Genomic DNA, 16246 nt, shown 5'->3' with positions numbered 1-16246 from the left:
ACATTCTCAGGAGGTATACTAAAAACGAACAATGCTGGATCGAGAGTTAATAGTCAGAATCTGCCCTTCCTCACCCTGAACATCCCTTCAGAACTTCAGCAACTTTGGGCAATCCCAGAATATACTGTATGTGTAAAATCTCCTATCAAACCACAGCCTCTCCAACGTAGTTCAGATATATTACTATATTTTTAGGCAATTGATGGAGTGTTAAAATACTGCATCTTCATCTTCCAATCAAACTCCCTCCCCAGTGGGCTGTTCGTTAGTGTAAGCTTTAAATGTTTCCTCCCAGTTTTCATCTGAAATTATAATATTTTTTTGCAATTCCGATTTTTCTTTCACATCCATGTTGTTGTCATTACCTACATGTTGTAGCACTTTATACATTTTTGAAATAAGTACCTTTTTGTCTCCCCCTCAGTAAATGCCATTAACAAATCATCTATTTTGGATGGTGTTCTGCAAATATATTTCCACTCCTTGTGTGTCTGGAGGTAGTGTCTTAATTGCAGGAATTTATAAAAGTCATGGGCTGGAAGTTTGAATTCCTTTCTAAATTGTTCAAAAGACTGCATAATCTGTCCATTAAAGACTTGTGCAATATATATTAACCCCCTATCTATCCATTTTATACACCCCGCATCTATGTTAGATGGTAGAAAATCCAAATTTCCTGCTATTTTTGTGGCCCTGCAAATCGAGTTGGACAATTTTAAATTCTTTCGTACTGTTGACAATGTTGTTGTACTGTTGCCCTGATCCATTCATTATTGGTTCCAATTCCCTTCTATAGTTTTTCATTTAAAGGTCCCATGGCATGAAAATGTCACTTTATGACATTAATATGAGTTCCCCCAGCCTGCCTATGATCCCCCAGTGGCTATAGGTGTAAACCGAGCCCTGGGTATCCCGCTCTGCCTTTGAGAAAATGAAAGCTCAGATGGGCCGATCTGGAATCTTGCTCCTTATGAGCTCACCAATGAGAGAGAGACATCATGGCTTTCAAACAAGCAAAGTGGCAGTTGGTCAAGGCCACACCCCCCACTCTCCACCTCAATAGCTACAGACACAGAAATGGCACATACTAAGGAAAGCTCATTGTGGGACTGGCTCTAGTTGCTGTAATTCTGCACCAAGGCTGAATTTTGGGAAAGAGACTTCAGATACAGTATTAGGGGACCACTGAGGCCTATATAAAAGCATCCAAAGAGCACCATATCATGGGACCTTTAAGAATGAGAGTGATTCCAAGGGCACATTTTCACATTAGTTTTGCTCCATTTCCACTCACAATGCACCTGTGTCCCTGGTAATCCACATAAAAAGATTTTTTTTTTTTAGGTTAGGTACATTTAACCGTCCCCTCTCTTTTGTCCAAAGAAGTATTTAGTATTTAATTCTAGCTTTTTTAGTTTGCCAAATAAATTTAGATATGATTTTATCCAAAGTTTTAAAAGTAGAGCTAGGCACCATAACTGGTACTCACTGGAACAAAAACAGCAGTCTTGGTGCAATGTTCATTCTTATGGTTTGATCTCTTCCCACCAATGACAGGGGTAGCACTTCCCACCTAACCAAATCCCTCTTTATTTCTGTAATCAATTTTCCAAAGTTGGCTTCATACAACTGTGATATAATAGGAGTAATGATAATTCCCAAATATTAAAATGATACTGTCCTTATTTCGTTTGATATTTGCCTGAGAGCATCATGGCTACTGATTTTGATTCATTGGTCAAATAACCCAATATTTCTCCATATTCATTCAGATTTTGTAATTGAGCTGGTATAGTTGAGGATGGATCACTTATAAATGTGAATGTATCATCTGCAGTTCCCCCCCCACCTCCCCTCCAAAGCTCCATTTGACCCAGTCAAATGCCTTTTGCGCATCTAAACTAATCATCAAGGTTGGCTGTCGAATATTTTTGGTACAGGATAAAAGATTGAATGCTCTCGTAATATTGTTAGCACATTGTCTGGGATAAACCCTGTTTGATCTGGTTTAAGACATTTTGATAAACAGTATATCTCTGCGTCCTTTGTGCCAAGATCTTTGTTAATATCTTCAAGTCATTACAAAGTAAACTAACAGGTCTATATCCCTCAATGTAGTTGGATTATACCAGTACTTTGAATAGTACTGGTATAATCTCTTCCGCAAAACATTTATAAAACTCTCCACTTTTGAACAGGGGCTTTATTTATTTTTTTAGGGGCTTTAATAGTGTTAGATATCTCCTGTAATGATATTGGCCGAGTCATTTCAGAAGCCTCCTCTACTGATAATGACGGAAGATGTAACCTTCTTAGGAATGCCTGTGTTGTATTTCCTATGAATTCAGACTATGAGTCATCATCTAGATTTTGATAAGCTATCTCTGTTGTCTTTATCATATTTTGTTTAGAGGTCTTATATATAGTCTTTTATTTTTAATTATCCTATTTGTTTTATTTATAGTTATTGTGTCTATGTCACATTCTAGGACATATGTTGTTGTGACACAAGAAAAAAATTATTCTTAAATAACTACCATGTGGATTAGAGCAATAGGTAAAATCCCTGCCTGTAGAGTTGTTATTTCTCCATGGATCAGTGAGACCTAACTCCTATATGACATTATGCAATACCCTTGAGTTTGTTGTCCCTGGTCCCTTTTCCGGGGATATCCTATGTAGTTTACCATTCTGTACCGTGTTAAGCTTTTAGTTTTTAGTCTAAGTAAGTGTTTCTGTACAGTCCTGCCTGAGCTTCTTTTGATGTGTGTGTGTCCTGTCTAGACCCAGTTGAGCGTGTGTGAGGATACGAGGAGTTGCGTCCAGTGTAAGGCATGGAAGACAGGAGAGAAGAAAAACAAAGAGGAGTGTGACAAGTGCCCCTTTAAAATTACCTTGGTGGATAAACTCAAAGAACGTAAGCACATCTAAGAGGAGCAAAATGACTGTGGTTTGCTTTTTTGTTGAATATTTTATTATCCAGAGACACTCTGCACATACAGTAAATCTCTCATCTTCTTCTAGGTTATAATGATGATGATGCCACTTTGGCACTATAGCAGTAATGCCTAAAAACACTTGTGATGAGTCATATGTGCATCTATATATATATGTGTTTTCAGGGGAGAAGGTGCTTGATGCGTGCGATTTCCGTGATGAGGATGATGACTGTATGTACTACTACACCGTCGAAAACCCTAAAGATCCCTTAGTTAAGGTCTTGGAGGTCCAGGTGCTCGAAAAGAAAGGTGAGATGCAGGTTGGATATGTATCAAATATGCTTTGTGCTCTCATTTTTAGCAACTGATGTATAATTATTAAAACACTTTCCTGTTGTGATTTTGTGCTTTCTAAGGGGATTTCTCTGATTTGAGCTGTAATGCTCAAAGTTGATAAAATCAGCTTCTTACTGTAAGCGATGGGGGGTCTTACATGGATACACAATTTTGGGCCAAAATTACAAAATTTTTGGTTATTTCAAATAAGATATTTCTGTCTGTTTTGTCTGTGCTCTTGTCAGTGGTTTGAAGTGGGCGGAGCTCAGTTTGGAAAAAGGTGATGTCACATATTTACACAGCCCTGATGAAACAGAGTAGTAGCAGAGTTTTTGAGCGTTAAACTCTTCCTGAATATGTAAAATATGTATAAGGATGTTTTTTTACTGAATGTTAACTTTGATTGTGGCTCATTTAGGTATAATATTAAACATGTGATACCTCGTTTTTAGGGGCTTTATGAAATGAAAAAAACAACGTATCTCTGCAGTACAAAGGTGGGAGCACCTTAGACTCTATTCCTTTCACCTCCATTGTTTTGCTGGTGGAGGATAGATATGTTAAAACCTGGACAATTAAAACCCAAACTATATGCATGGCTAGACATCACTGGATTTAAATATTGTCAGAAACGGCTCGCTGTTTGAAAGACTGAAACTGTCTGAAAGCACTGAAATAAAAGCCAGCAAAATGACTTTAGAACAGGAGTGATGTGAGCCAGATAAACCTCTGGCAGCGGCATTCTGAACTTTATCTACTTTTCGTGACGGACCTTCAGAATGTCCCCCTGCAAGCCTCCTGTGGTTGCTCCCACTCCTCTTGTTCCTCTTGTTACTGCTGGCCCTGCTGCTGCTCTGCTGCTGGAAATACTGCGCCTGCTGCAAAGACCTCTGCCAGGTATAAACACTTACATTTACACCGATAAATGATAATAAATAAACTCTCCATGGAAGTAATGCCTTTTCTTCTCCTGACACAGAGCTGTCTTGCCCTGCTGCCTTGCTGTCGGAGAGGTACAACTTTTGATATATTACATGTGACAGTATTGCTTTAAATGCTTTATCCTGCCACCTGGGACCATGTTGAACTTGAGTCACCTTATGTTGCATTCTCTCCAGGTCGTATGGTTGGCTTCAAGGAAGATGAGTATTTGCTCCGCCAGTCTCTGCTCACCTCAGACCATCTGGACACACCAATGGTGAGGACCGGCCCACCCAAAGGAACCGATGTGGTCCGCTGGAAGGTCACTGATAACGTACACCGATCACCCAATCACCCCCAGGCTCTGATAAAGCCCAACCCTAAAGAGACCAGTGAGTGATCAAATGTTTCAGCAACAACAATACGTACCAAATACGTACAAAACGTACCTTCTGCATGTTAAGCTAAAGGGGTTAGGGATTTAAAGATAAAATGATACACATTACAACTCTAACCTCTGTTTGCTTTCTTTTCATGATTCCTCTTTCCCCTTGTAGTCCCGTTCCCGATCTCCCTCCGGCTAAACAGGATGTTTTCTGAGAACCTGTCTCGCCCCGATTCCAGAGACGCGGAACAGCTTCGCAAGGAAGTGGCCGATAACGTGAGTGTGTTTTTGTTTAGCGGTGGGCACATGAGTGTATGAATGACTGCTGTGTCACTGAGTACTGTATTTGTTCACCCATTCAGCTAAATGAGGTGTACAAGCAGATTCCCGGCGCCCAGAAAGTGCAAAAAACTGCATTCAGGTAAGACACGCTACATGTGCTAATTACATACAGTATGTCCCTTAACTGTTTTTTGGACTGCATACGAACAAAATTGTAAGATACTGTATTCTTCATATTCTCGTAATCAAAATGAAGACGGAAATTAAATGTCTGTTCTCTCCCTCATTAATACCTGTTTTGATTTTTGCAGAATGCAGAGAAATGCCGGAAAAAGGTAACATTCTGATTACAATACAATACAACACCAGAGTTGTTTTTTAAGGACCCAAAGGTCATGGATGTCTAACTTCTCTTCCCCTCCTGTGCTCTTCTCAGGCAGGACTACGCCATCATGGACACCGTCTTATCCGCTCCTCGTAGCAGCTACCCTGATATTGTCAAACTCACTGAGAAAAATGTCCAATCTGGAAACTTACATGATCTCAAAGTGGTGCCCGGCTATTACACTGTGGCCACAGACAGAGGTTAGATTTTTAACTATTATATAAATATATGAAAATTCTACAGTTTGTAGCAAAGCTAAGCTAATCGCTCTCTGATCTTTAATCAAGCTTGTATTATCAATCTTGCTATAAACCATCCGTCTCATCTGCTCTTCCTCTGCAGAGGCTGCAGGAGCCATCGAGTTCCAAGAAGGTGTGGAGTCAGTAGACGTTCACGTGCCGCTCTTTGTCAAAGATGAAGACGATGAGAAGAAGCAGCTGCTGGTGGAGGCCGTGGATGTGCCAATGGGGATTGCTGAGATTGGAAAACGTTTGGTCAACATCACCATCATCAAAGAGCATGGTGAGAAACCTCGGACTTCATAGATTTAAACAATTTTGCTTTGTCTGTAAACCTTTTCAAACAAAGAAAATGAGACAACCCACTCATTAGAGCTCCTGTGACCTGAACTAATGACAAAGTGTATAATGTATTGCTATAATGGATTCTCCACTTTCTCTTCCCCAGCCACCAATATCTTCTCGTTCCTCCAGCCGGCCTACACCTACAGCAGGCAGGACGGAGTGGCCAACATTCCCATTAGCAGAGAGATCATAGAAGATGGACGCACACAGGTCACCTACCGCACACGGGACCTCACAGCCAAGGATAAGAAGGTAAGCTGATGGTTGTGTTCTGATACTGTACTGATGCACTGCCCTTCATTTTGCTTGGAATCCTGATACCTACAAAAAACATTTAGGCTGGCTACCTTTAGTTGATATGGATTATGTTCTCACTTAGAATGTGCCACGGTTTATTGAAAGAAGTCCACACCTTTCTTTTCTTTAAAACATGTTGGCCTGTTATTTCTTCCCTGACTAACTTTGGCCTTTGTGAAGCAAAACGGCCTTCAGAGGCTGAAGCCTGGTCTGTGAGATACAGGTCTGCAGCAGGGCTGTAGTCCTAACTTATTCTTCTCATGTATTTTAGGACTATGTGACTGTGGAAGGAGACCTGAGCTATGCTCCAGGTGAGACCCAGAAAATAGTGCCTGTTCGTCTGCTGGAGCTGGGCGAGAAAGATGGCCTCCTGGAAGAAAAACAGGTCAAGCAGTTTGTCATGGATCTCAGTAACCCACGGGACGGTGCCAAGCTGGGACGTTACCCGAGAACTACTATCACCATCGCGGACCAACCAGGTAAAAGGACGCAAGAGGCTTTATAACAGAGTGTCTTACCCTTTGTCCAAATCACTAATTGCTAAGGTTTCTTCTCGTCCTTCTTACTATGTTTTTTAAAAATCCAGAGCCCAGTATTATGATGTTCAAAAAGGGCACCCAGAACTTCACCACATCTGACCCAACCTACGTTATCCCTGTGGTCCGCACTCGCAACCAGGACAGTCCCGCTACAGTGAAATGGCGCACCAAGAAGGCCCAGCGCTTTGACTTAGCTGGCACTATAAAGTTTAGTCCTGGGGAGACGGAGAAGAACATAGTGATCGACCCAAGGGCCTACAATAGCCCAATCCAACCAGAGACCATCCAACTGGAGCTGCTGGACCCAAGTAGCAACGCTTCTGTTGGAGACAGAAAGACCACCCTTGTCAATATAACTGACGGAGGTAAAGGTTACATAAAAAGGCATTTATAGAGTTTCCGAAGTTGAAGCTGAATATATATATATATATATATATATATATATATATATATATATATATATATATATATATATATATATATATATATATATATATATATATATATATATATATATATATATATATATAATGGAACATTCTAAAGCAGAGGTCCTGTATCTGGTAAATGTTTGGTCTACCCTCTTCCTGCCCCCAAAGCTCCAGAAGTTGCCCAGATCCAGCAGAAGGGCTACATAAACCAGAATGCCACCTCCCCTGGTGGTCATCTCCACAGCCCAGAAAATCTTAAGGCCAAAGCAACTGGACCCAGAAGCATTCGCCTCAACTGGGACCCAGTGTCTGGTAACCCCATGGGGTACAAGGTACATTAACACATGTTGAGAAGCTTCAACTTGAGTTACTAACCATCATTTCCAATAGGCACTGTATTTTTCAAATGCTTCATCTTTTGTTTCCTTGTTCGTTTTAGGTAAAGTATTGGATCTATGGCGACCCAGAGAAAGATGCCCAGGTTTTAGATGTGAAGACTCCTCAAGCTGAGTTGACCAGCCTGTACCCCTATTGTGACTACGAGATGCGAGTGTGCGGCTACAATGCAATGGGAGATGGCTATGAAACAGACATGGTTTCCTGTCAAACACTGGAGGATGGTAATTACTGAGAATTCAGTTAACTGCTGTCCCTGAAGGGCTCTGCAGGAGATACTAGCAAATATAACTGGTTACAAAAACTGTCAAAAGTATGACAAAATGATTATCTTGTAGAGTTTATAGTTTTTTTTATGTGATTTAATCTTCCTGATTGTGTTGCACCCAAGGGCGTAACTTTCAGTTCAACATTGCGGGGGTTGAGATCTCCACTTTAGAGCAACATTGAAATTTGAAGCGTCAAACACTTAATTTTCTGCATTCTGGTGAATTTGTCTGCATCTATTTATGGTGCAAATGTCTTTATTTATATAAAGGAAATAGGTATAATAGGTTTTTGGGGTGGGTTGCACTGGCCAATTTTGATTATTGGGGGAGTTGTAACCCCCCCATCCCCCTGTAAATTACGCCTATGCACCAACTATTCCTGAATCATGAATTCAGAATCAGTAGTATTTCTACAGTTAGAGTGAAACATTATTGTATATAATAATTATATATATAAGTATTAAAGTATAAAAAATATTTGCATAATGTTTTGTAATTTGATGTTATGTTAGTTTTTGAAATGTAATTTTAAGTCTTCCCAGTTTAGCTCATTATTAAGCAGCATTTAATCATGTGTCAGCTAAAATCTGTCAACCATATTCTATATTACCTCCTTAACTACTCACTCTAAACAGTTACAAGCCAAATGTTAGGAAGCTAACATTGGTTTTGTTAGCTACGCAAAACTAACACCTGGCAGTGACTCTGTGTTCATACAACAAACTCATCTGTACATTAGAACTAGTTTGTGTGGTGCAACCTGTTTAAATGTGTAAATCTGCACAGAATAAACACTTTCATTATATAACTACGCTAAGTTTGTTCTTACACACTCCTGTGCTGTTTTTCTCCAGTGCCTGGTGAACCTGGACGTCTGGCCTTTAATGTCATCAGTCCAACTGTCACTCAGGTCAGCTGGGCAGAGCCTGCAGAGACCAATGGCAACATTACGGCTTATGAGGTCATCTACACACCTATTGATGATGGAAGGAGTAAGAGTCCACCCTATAAAAGGAAATACTGTAGATTAATTTGCATTATGTTATTTCATCATTCCCCAATACTCTTGTCACAGAGCCAGTGGGCCCCGCTAAGAAAGTAAAGATTGACAACCCCAAGAAGCGAATGCTGTTGATCGAGAACCTTCAGAATGCCCAGACCTACCAGTACAAGGTCCGTGCCATGAACAGCATAGGCTGGGGCCCCTTCAAAGACGCCACCATCAACCTGGCATCACAGCCTGTCAGACCTCTATCCAGTAAGTCAGGGGAAAACACACCTCCAGAACACTTTCAGTCAATCTGTATTTCCCTGAAAAGAGATTCATTTTCCTTTGGTTCTGTGTCTAGTTCCCATCATTCCAGATATCCCCATTGTGGATGCAGAGGCTGGAGACGAGTATGACAGCTACCTGATGTACAGCAATGAGGTGCTGAAGTCGCCTACAGGCTCCAAGACGCCCAGCGTCTCTGGTGATGGTGGGTACCCAGAGCCAAAACCACAGGCTACTTATAACAGCTGACAGTGTAAACCCATTGTGCAAGTGCTCAATTCTGATGCATTTATTTTGCTCTGGAAAGGAATGGATGTGACTGCCAGACTTGCAGAGTGTGAGCTATTGCTGTAATATGGATCCAATTATTTCAGGCAACAATCTCAGGGCTCCGAGACATCTTTCTTTGTTCTTGTAGCCAAGTGTTTAGCCCATTTGTTTATGCAACATGCGCTGTGGTGTCAATGCCCTGTCAAATGGAGAGGGAATGAACGACACTGTGAAATGTGTCACAGGTCATATCTGTGCTATAGAATATCTCCCAACTTGTGAGACTACTCCTGAAAACCTCAGGATTACTGGCGCTTTCTCATTTTTCAGTTTTTCTTTTTTTGACATTAATATTCTTCCTTATTTTACAACTGTGGCATTAAGGAAGAGCTGGAAGAGCTGTGAAGCTCAGGGATGGCATCATAATCATTGCTCTGCCTTTTCTTTATCACTTCTATCTGGCGGGTAATTTTCCTGTAGGCAACGCCCCAGCCTGGCAGCAATAAGATGTGCTTTCAATTACATCCCCAGATATCTGCAATAGAAGTGCTTTATGACCACAAACCACAACCCCCCCCCCCCCTTCCAAATCTTCTGTCACTCTCCTGCTTTCTTCTGCCGTTTTTGTGTTCTTAGTTTTCTCAGGAAGTAAATGCTGGTGTTGCTCCTCGACTCCAAGACAATTTGAACTTTTATGACATAAACCAATACATTTATGTAATCCCATTTATGTGTTTGATAGCTTTTTTTGTAAAGTAATGTATGGCAAAGCCAACCCTTGATACTTCTTCGCTACAAATTTGTCCTTCGCCAACTTGCTTCTCCCCTATGACCCCAAATATAAGGCTGGAAATATGTCAAGTTGGTGGGGTCCAACCTGGATCTCCGTAAGGTGTGGTGGGATAAGCGAGTGGACGTCATCCCCTATCGGCTCAGCACAGACACAGAGACGAGCTCAGATGAGGCCCCCCACCCCAGCTACGCCCAAACACCCCTGCCAGGTGAAGACCACTCCATCAGAGCCACAGATAGACAGACAGGCAGCTAGCATGCCAGCTGTAATGCACGGCCAGTCAGGTGCCCGTCAAGGCAACCAACGTTTCTCTCTGCCCTTGTGATTCGATCCTGTCAGAAATATACATTGGTCTAATCATTCAATTTCGGGCTTCAGTCCTTGTCCCCTTGCCCCTAGTTGGCACCTATCCCATCTATCCTCCCGCCACCTGCCCAGAGAGGAGCACTGACATCAACTGCCCCACCTTTAGTTGATGATCGGGGGCAGGCTTTTCCAGGTGCCTGTCTCTGTCTGTCCTCTCTCCATCCCACTTGGGAGGTAGCCATCTGGAGGCAGCTTGTCTGGTGTGTGCAAAGGCTTAGTTACTGTGCAGCTGTATGAAAATAATGGCTTCTAAATGAAAAACAGTTTCATCTCTGCAGGGCAGTTTCAATGACGACACTTTTCCTTGCAGCTGTTAATCAGTTTTTCCTTGCAGTTATATTTGATGTTATCTTCTGATGTGCCCTTTTACATGCAAAGCACCATAAAAAACTGGTTTGTAAAATCATCCTTATTCACAGTTAGCAGGCTGCAGATTCTCCACGAGGGGAGCTGTTCAGCCAGTATTAGACACGTTTTTTTACATGTCAAAGTGATAGCACCACCAGTTTAGTTCTGCAGATAAAGACGTGTCGACATCACCACCTACAGGCAAGAAAGGTTAAATCTACTCCAGTTTTATCTCATGGGACACCTACTAGTATGACATAGCCAGACCAAATTGCAAATGCAAGTTAGTCTGGAACGTCTCAGTTCATTTTCGATTTCATGGTGCGTTTGGATTGGATAGACCGACAACCAGTTGGAACAACGAAACGTGATGTAGCGCTAAGCGTCGGACAAATGGAAACAGACTGAAAATAGTACTTCAACAGAAAGTTCCAGATCTACGGCAGGCAACCATCCTGGTTGTTAGAGCGTCGGACAAATGTAAACAGACAGCATGCAGAGATGAGCTGTGATGGTCTAGCATCAATATGTCTGTGAACTGTTTTTGCCATCAGAATTTGAAAATAGTACTTCAACAGAAAGTTCCACATCAGCTTTTCGAAAAGGCCTCAACAGCGCTCCAATTTTAATAAGCTAGGTTTGTGCTTGCCGTAGTGTCCCTGGGGTGAGGGTGTGCTAGCAAAAAACAGACGCCATCATGTATTTTTGCGTAAAGTGCGAAGACTCCGCAAGTTGTCAGTCATCGTCGGAAACTACCATATGAGATAAATGGTTTGGATTGGCCCAACCACGCCATGGCCGACTGGATGATGTCGCAGATTCTTCTGGATCCCAAGCTAACTTGCAGTGTTACAGCCGCATTTTTAGCAACATGGAGACTCAAGCAATGACAATGTCTATCTGTCACTTGGTAAACCACTTTTCTGCAGACTGAAAAATCTTATCTGCTGTATCAACAAAAAGTGGTCTCCAGGGGATAAATGTAAATGGACTGTATTTATATAGCGCTTACGACTACTCAAAGCACTTTTACATAGTACAGGAACCATTCACCATTTACACACCTTCATACACTTTGACTGAGGCTGCCATACAAGGTGCTGCCTGCTCATCAGATAAACATTCATACGCATTTACAGTAACTCCAATGGCACAGCATCAGGAGCAATTCTGGGTTCAGGACACTTCGACATAGGGCTGCTGTGCCAGAGATCGAACCACCAACCTTCCTATTACGATTGGTAGGCGACCGCTTTACACCTGAGCCACAGCTGCCCTCATCCTAATGACTTTGGTGATCTCCTGACTTTTTCTATGATGCCATCATTTTTGATGTCTCAACATCTATTATGGATGGATTGTCATTAAAATCAATAGAGATTCCCATGGCACCCAGGAGTCACTTTGGTGATCTCCTAACTGTTAACCAGGTCAGACTTATCCAGTGAAATATGTCAACATCTGCTAGATTGATTGGCACGAAGACCCAGACCATTAATCCAAATGACTTTGGTAAAGTGTCTCAACAAACATTGGATGATTTGCACATAAAAATGGTACAGCTTTACTAGGATTAATAACATCAATCCCATTAGCCTGCACTTTGTTTTCAGAGCTAATTACGCGATTTTAGCTTACCAACGTGCTAATATGATGGACATGGGAATACCTGCTCGATATCAGCATGTTACCATTGCCATTGTGAACATGCTAGCATGTTGATGTTAGCATTTAATTAGACCTGCTGACATGGCTGTAAACTCTTAGCTATGAATTTAAATTGAGTTTTAATTATCTGGAGAAACAACTCTACTAAAACAGCAGTTCAGCAGCTACAAAAAATAAATAATTGGCTGCACGTGGCACAATTGACAAAATCCCAGACTCTATTACTTTGCTTGCCTGTAGATGGCACACACCTGCTCTAAAATGTTGCTGTTTCTGTAACCTGTAAGTGGCACAAGGAGGACTGGAGCTACAGATCTGAAACTGCTTGTGCTTCTTCTATAGGCCTGAGCCTGGTTTTGGGTGCTTGACATCAAAATGTGTTGTTCCAATCCAAATGGCAGAATGCTTCAGTGCTAGCTGCTTTTCTTGTAATCTGTTGGTTGACTATTCTGGCTCCTATTGTGCTGTTTCACAGATTACATGATCAATGGGAAGTGGGACCAGAACTTCCTTTTTCCAGGGGGATCAGCGACACGCAACTTGTCAGCATCATCCTCTCCTATGTCCACTCTGAGCTCAAACTACAGAGGGGCAGGCGGCTCCTTTACCACAGAAACATCCACCACCTACATGTCCGGAGCAGGTAAGATTATTATATCGAGACAGATTTAGTCACAACATCAAGATATTATTTGTCTTTATCCTAGATCTTTCTCTCTTCTTGTAGCAGGCTCTCGTAGACATGAAATGATCGGAGGAGTACACTCATCAGAAGTTATCATGAGGAAGCGCTCAGAGAACAGGGGTTACACAGATGAAAACATCCGGGACTCAATCGTCATTGGAGATGTGTCAAGCAAGTTCCCAGATCTAGGTAAGCTTTGGACCTCTGCAGGAGTTTATTTCTTTATTCCAAAGTAAATGTAAAAGGAATTAGCTTTGTCTTTCTGGTCCAAGAAAGATGTATCTTTGGGGTGCAATATTTGAGATGTCTCAGCAGGTACACTGTGCAGAGTGCATGAGGTCGATTGCTTGGACATCTGTTAGCAGGGTTGGGGCTGTTGGCTGCAAAGCAGGCTTATCCACACTGACTTTGCAGGAGCTATGCTGACTATCGCTGTTTCTCTCTCTCTCTCTCTCTCACTCTCTCCCTCTCCCTCCCCTTGTCTCAACTTTGTTCTATTTATTTAATTTTACCGCTTTCTTTACTTCACCCTGTACCTGCCCACCTCTCCCTCCTACTTGGTACTTCCATTCTTTTCTTTGCCTCTTATTTCCACCCCTTCGTCCTCCTCCTTTGCCCCCCCTGCTCAATGCGCCATCAGGTGGGTTCGGCTACGCTGGGATGCAGAGCAGCTCTCAGAGCCAGTTCAGCTACAGCCTGTCTCAGGGTTCCAGGGCCAGGACTGAGTCTTCAGACGTCAATGAAGCCCTATATAATCTGGACAGGGTGCTCCTGGGTAAGTCTGCGGCTCACATGCATGAAGGCTGGATGTGTTTGCTGGGTGTGACGCGTAATGCACCCCTCCTCAGTCATCTTTATTCCTGCCTCTGTGTTTGTCTCATACTTGGTCTACCTCTCTGATCTCCTCTTTAAAGATCTCCCTATTTGTTTTTATTCATTACTGTATGCTATGAAAATGAACTTTCAAAGAACTTCTAATCAAAGTTATGTCATGTCATATGGTAATTGAGTGGTGGAAGTGACTGTTTAGAAAACCTCTTGTTGTACTCAAGTATGCAGTGACATCACAGATTTTAGATTAGGCTAATGAAGAGCATTGCGTTCACGTGCTATGCTGTTCACAAATTGAACCCAGAACAGTAAGTGAACGTGGTCGTTGTCCAAAAGGATTATGTTAATGTGGTCATTTCTTAAAGCTGCACCAATCACTGGTTTTACATTAGATTATATGTATAATGTGAAAGTGGTCCCTTGTAATGACAAAAAACCACGGAAAATTTCAAGCAATCTCTGCAGTCGAGCATTTAAGTAGCTCTCAGATTATTGCATAAACAGTCAAAAAATATGTTAAAAACAATATGCTCTGGAAAATGTTCAGAAGTATTGCAAAGTACTTTATATGTAATTTGTATAACAAGGTTCAATCTATACTTCTCTGTCTTTTCACTCCTTATACTCTCGAGTCTAAACGGAGATAGACCCAGTTTATAGTGATGATATCCAACAGTATTCTTACTCCTGTCTGTCTGGTTCACCCATCAGATGCTCGACTGTCTCCGGGTGTACCAGACACCCCCAGCAGACTGGTGTTTTCTGCTCTTGGTCCCACTGCCCTCAAAGTGAGCTGGCAGGAGCCCCACTGTGAGAAAGACATCCTGGGCTACTGTGTTCTCTACCAGCTGCTCAGTGGAGGTACATGAACCCTGCAAGGACCATTTGTTTTCATCTTTTCCATAATAAAGAGCTTACATTTTGCTTTATTAGGATACAATGTATATACTTCTTGGCATAACAGGCATGTGCCTGAAATCAATCTAAGACACAAATCTTTTTTTACTTTTAACTTTTTTTTTTTTTTTTTTTTTTTTTTTTTTTTTTTTTTAAATACCATTTGTGAGTATTTAATGCTGATGCTAAACCAGCTGTGTCCTGTCCTGTAGGGGAGATGAAGCGTATCAATGTGACGAACCCAGCAGAGAACTCTGTAATCATCCAGGACCTGCTGCCCAACCACTCCTACCTATTTAAGGTGAAGGGTCAGAGCCAGGAGGGCTGGGGTCCCGAGAGAGAGGGAGTCATCACCATCGAGTCGGCTGTCGACCCCAAGAGTCCCCTCAGCCCCATGCCAGGTACTGGTTCTGTGGATTTCTTGGATTAATCCGTGGACACAATGACGATGTTTTTATGCAGTTACCAGAAGCACAATGTTCTCTTTTTATTGTTATTATTATATTATTATTATTTACTCATCTTTCACTGTAGGCTCACCATTTACTCTGAGCACTCCCAGTGCCCCGGGCCCCCTGGTCTTTACTGCTCTGAGCCCCGACTCCCTGCAGCTCAGCTGGGAGAAACCTCGTAAACCCAACGGAGACATCCTGGGCTATGTAGTCAGCTGCGAACAGCTGCATGGCGGAGGTGAGGCTTTCCGGAAAGATTGGAGAGAAAAAACAACTTAAAAAATATTCCAAATTCAAATCTAAAAAAATATTTTAAAAAATCCATCATAGTTGGTTTGTGCATCTACCAGGTTGCCATAAGTCTTGGTTGTGAAAGTACGTTATTTTCTGACCTGTATTTTTGGTTTCCTCCAGGAGACGTGCGTTCCTTCCAGGTGAACGGGGACAGTTCTGAGACCAGTCTGACCGTTCCAAACCTGACTGAGAATGTTCCCTACAAGTTTAAAGTTCAGGCTCGGACCACACAGGGCTTCGGCCCTGAGAGGGAGGGCATCATCACCATTGAGTCTCAGGATGGAAGTAAGATGAATCCTACTGACAAAGCTTTCGATATAAATTACAACTAAAACCTCCCAATAGTGGCTAGAGACTGAAATGTTTAACACACCCCACAATATGACAGTGGGGATGAACAGAAACTTTTTCTTAGGGCCTAATGATGGCACTAGAGGAAAGATCACAGGGTCCTGAATCAGGACTGTTTATCCAGTTGGAGCATGAATGTATTAAACGATGGGACATCATCTGTACAGTGTTGACATTTTGGCCGGATGGAACACTAGAGCAAATCTTGGAAAGTGTTGAACATGAGAGTGTTCATCTTTTCAGCGGCGTGAACA

At 42.0% G+C, this 16246-nt stretch overlaps 1 protein-coding gene across 4 annotated transcripts in view; it reads left to right on the top strand.

Moving 5' to 3' along the window:
- Positions 1 to 16246, top strand: part of itgb4 (integrin, beta 4) — a 41320-nt gene that overhangs the window by 22842 nt on the left and 2232 nt on the right. For all 4 annotated transcript variants that reach the window (XM_028567178.1, XM_028567180.1, XM_028567181.1 and 1 more), the window contains 25 exons: positions 2785 to 2917; positions 3123 to 3248; positions 4054 to 4172; positions 4255 to 4288; positions 4394 to 4588; positions 4754 to 4857; positions 4944 to 5002; positions 5175 to 5198; positions 5300 to 5448; positions 5591 to 5770; positions 5936 to 6084; positions 6401 to 6608; positions 6716 to 7033; positions 7268 to 7431; positions 7539 to 7719; positions 8619 to 8756; positions 8840 to 9022; positions 9114 to 9242; positions 12958 to 13125; positions 13210 to 13356; positions 13808 to 13942; positions 14710 to 14859; positions 15108 to 15296; positions 15430 to 15585; positions 15762 to 15926. In XM_028567178.1, coding sequence (XP_028422979.1) covers positions 2785 to 2917; positions 3123 to 3248; positions 4054 to 4172; positions 4255 to 4288; positions 4394 to 4588; positions 4754 to 4857; positions 4944 to 5002; positions 5175 to 5198; positions 5300 to 5448; positions 5591 to 5770; positions 5936 to 6084; positions 6401 to 6608; positions 6716 to 7033; positions 7268 to 7431; positions 7539 to 7719; positions 8619 to 8756; positions 8840 to 9022; positions 9114 to 9242; positions 12958 to 13125; positions 13210 to 13356; positions 13808 to 13942; positions 14710 to 14859; positions 15108 to 15296; positions 15430 to 15585; positions 15762 to 15926 — 3703 coding nt within the window. The remainder of the gene's footprint in view (positions 1 to 2784; positions 2918 to 3122; positions 3249 to 4053; positions 4173 to 4254; positions 4289 to 4393; positions 4589 to 4753; positions 4858 to 4943; positions 5003 to 5174; positions 5199 to 5299; positions 5449 to 5590; positions 5771 to 5935; positions 6085 to 6400; positions 6609 to 6715; positions 7034 to 7267; positions 7432 to 7538; positions 7720 to 8618; positions 8757 to 8839; positions 9023 to 9113; positions 9243 to 12957; positions 13126 to 13209; positions 13357 to 13807; positions 13943 to 14709; positions 14860 to 15107; positions 15297 to 15429; positions 15586 to 15761; positions 15927 to 16246) is intronic.

Source organism: Perca flavescens, chromosome 21 (genome assembly GCF_004354835.1).
Source record: "Perca flavescens isolate YP-PL-M2 chromosome 21, PFLA_1.0, whole genome shotgun sequence".
In the NCBI taxonomy this organism is placed as follows: domain Eukaryota; kingdom Metazoa; phylum Chordata; class Actinopteri; order Perciformes; family Percidae; genus Perca; species Perca flavescens.
This window is presented reverse-complemented; position numbering and strand designations above follow the sequence as displayed.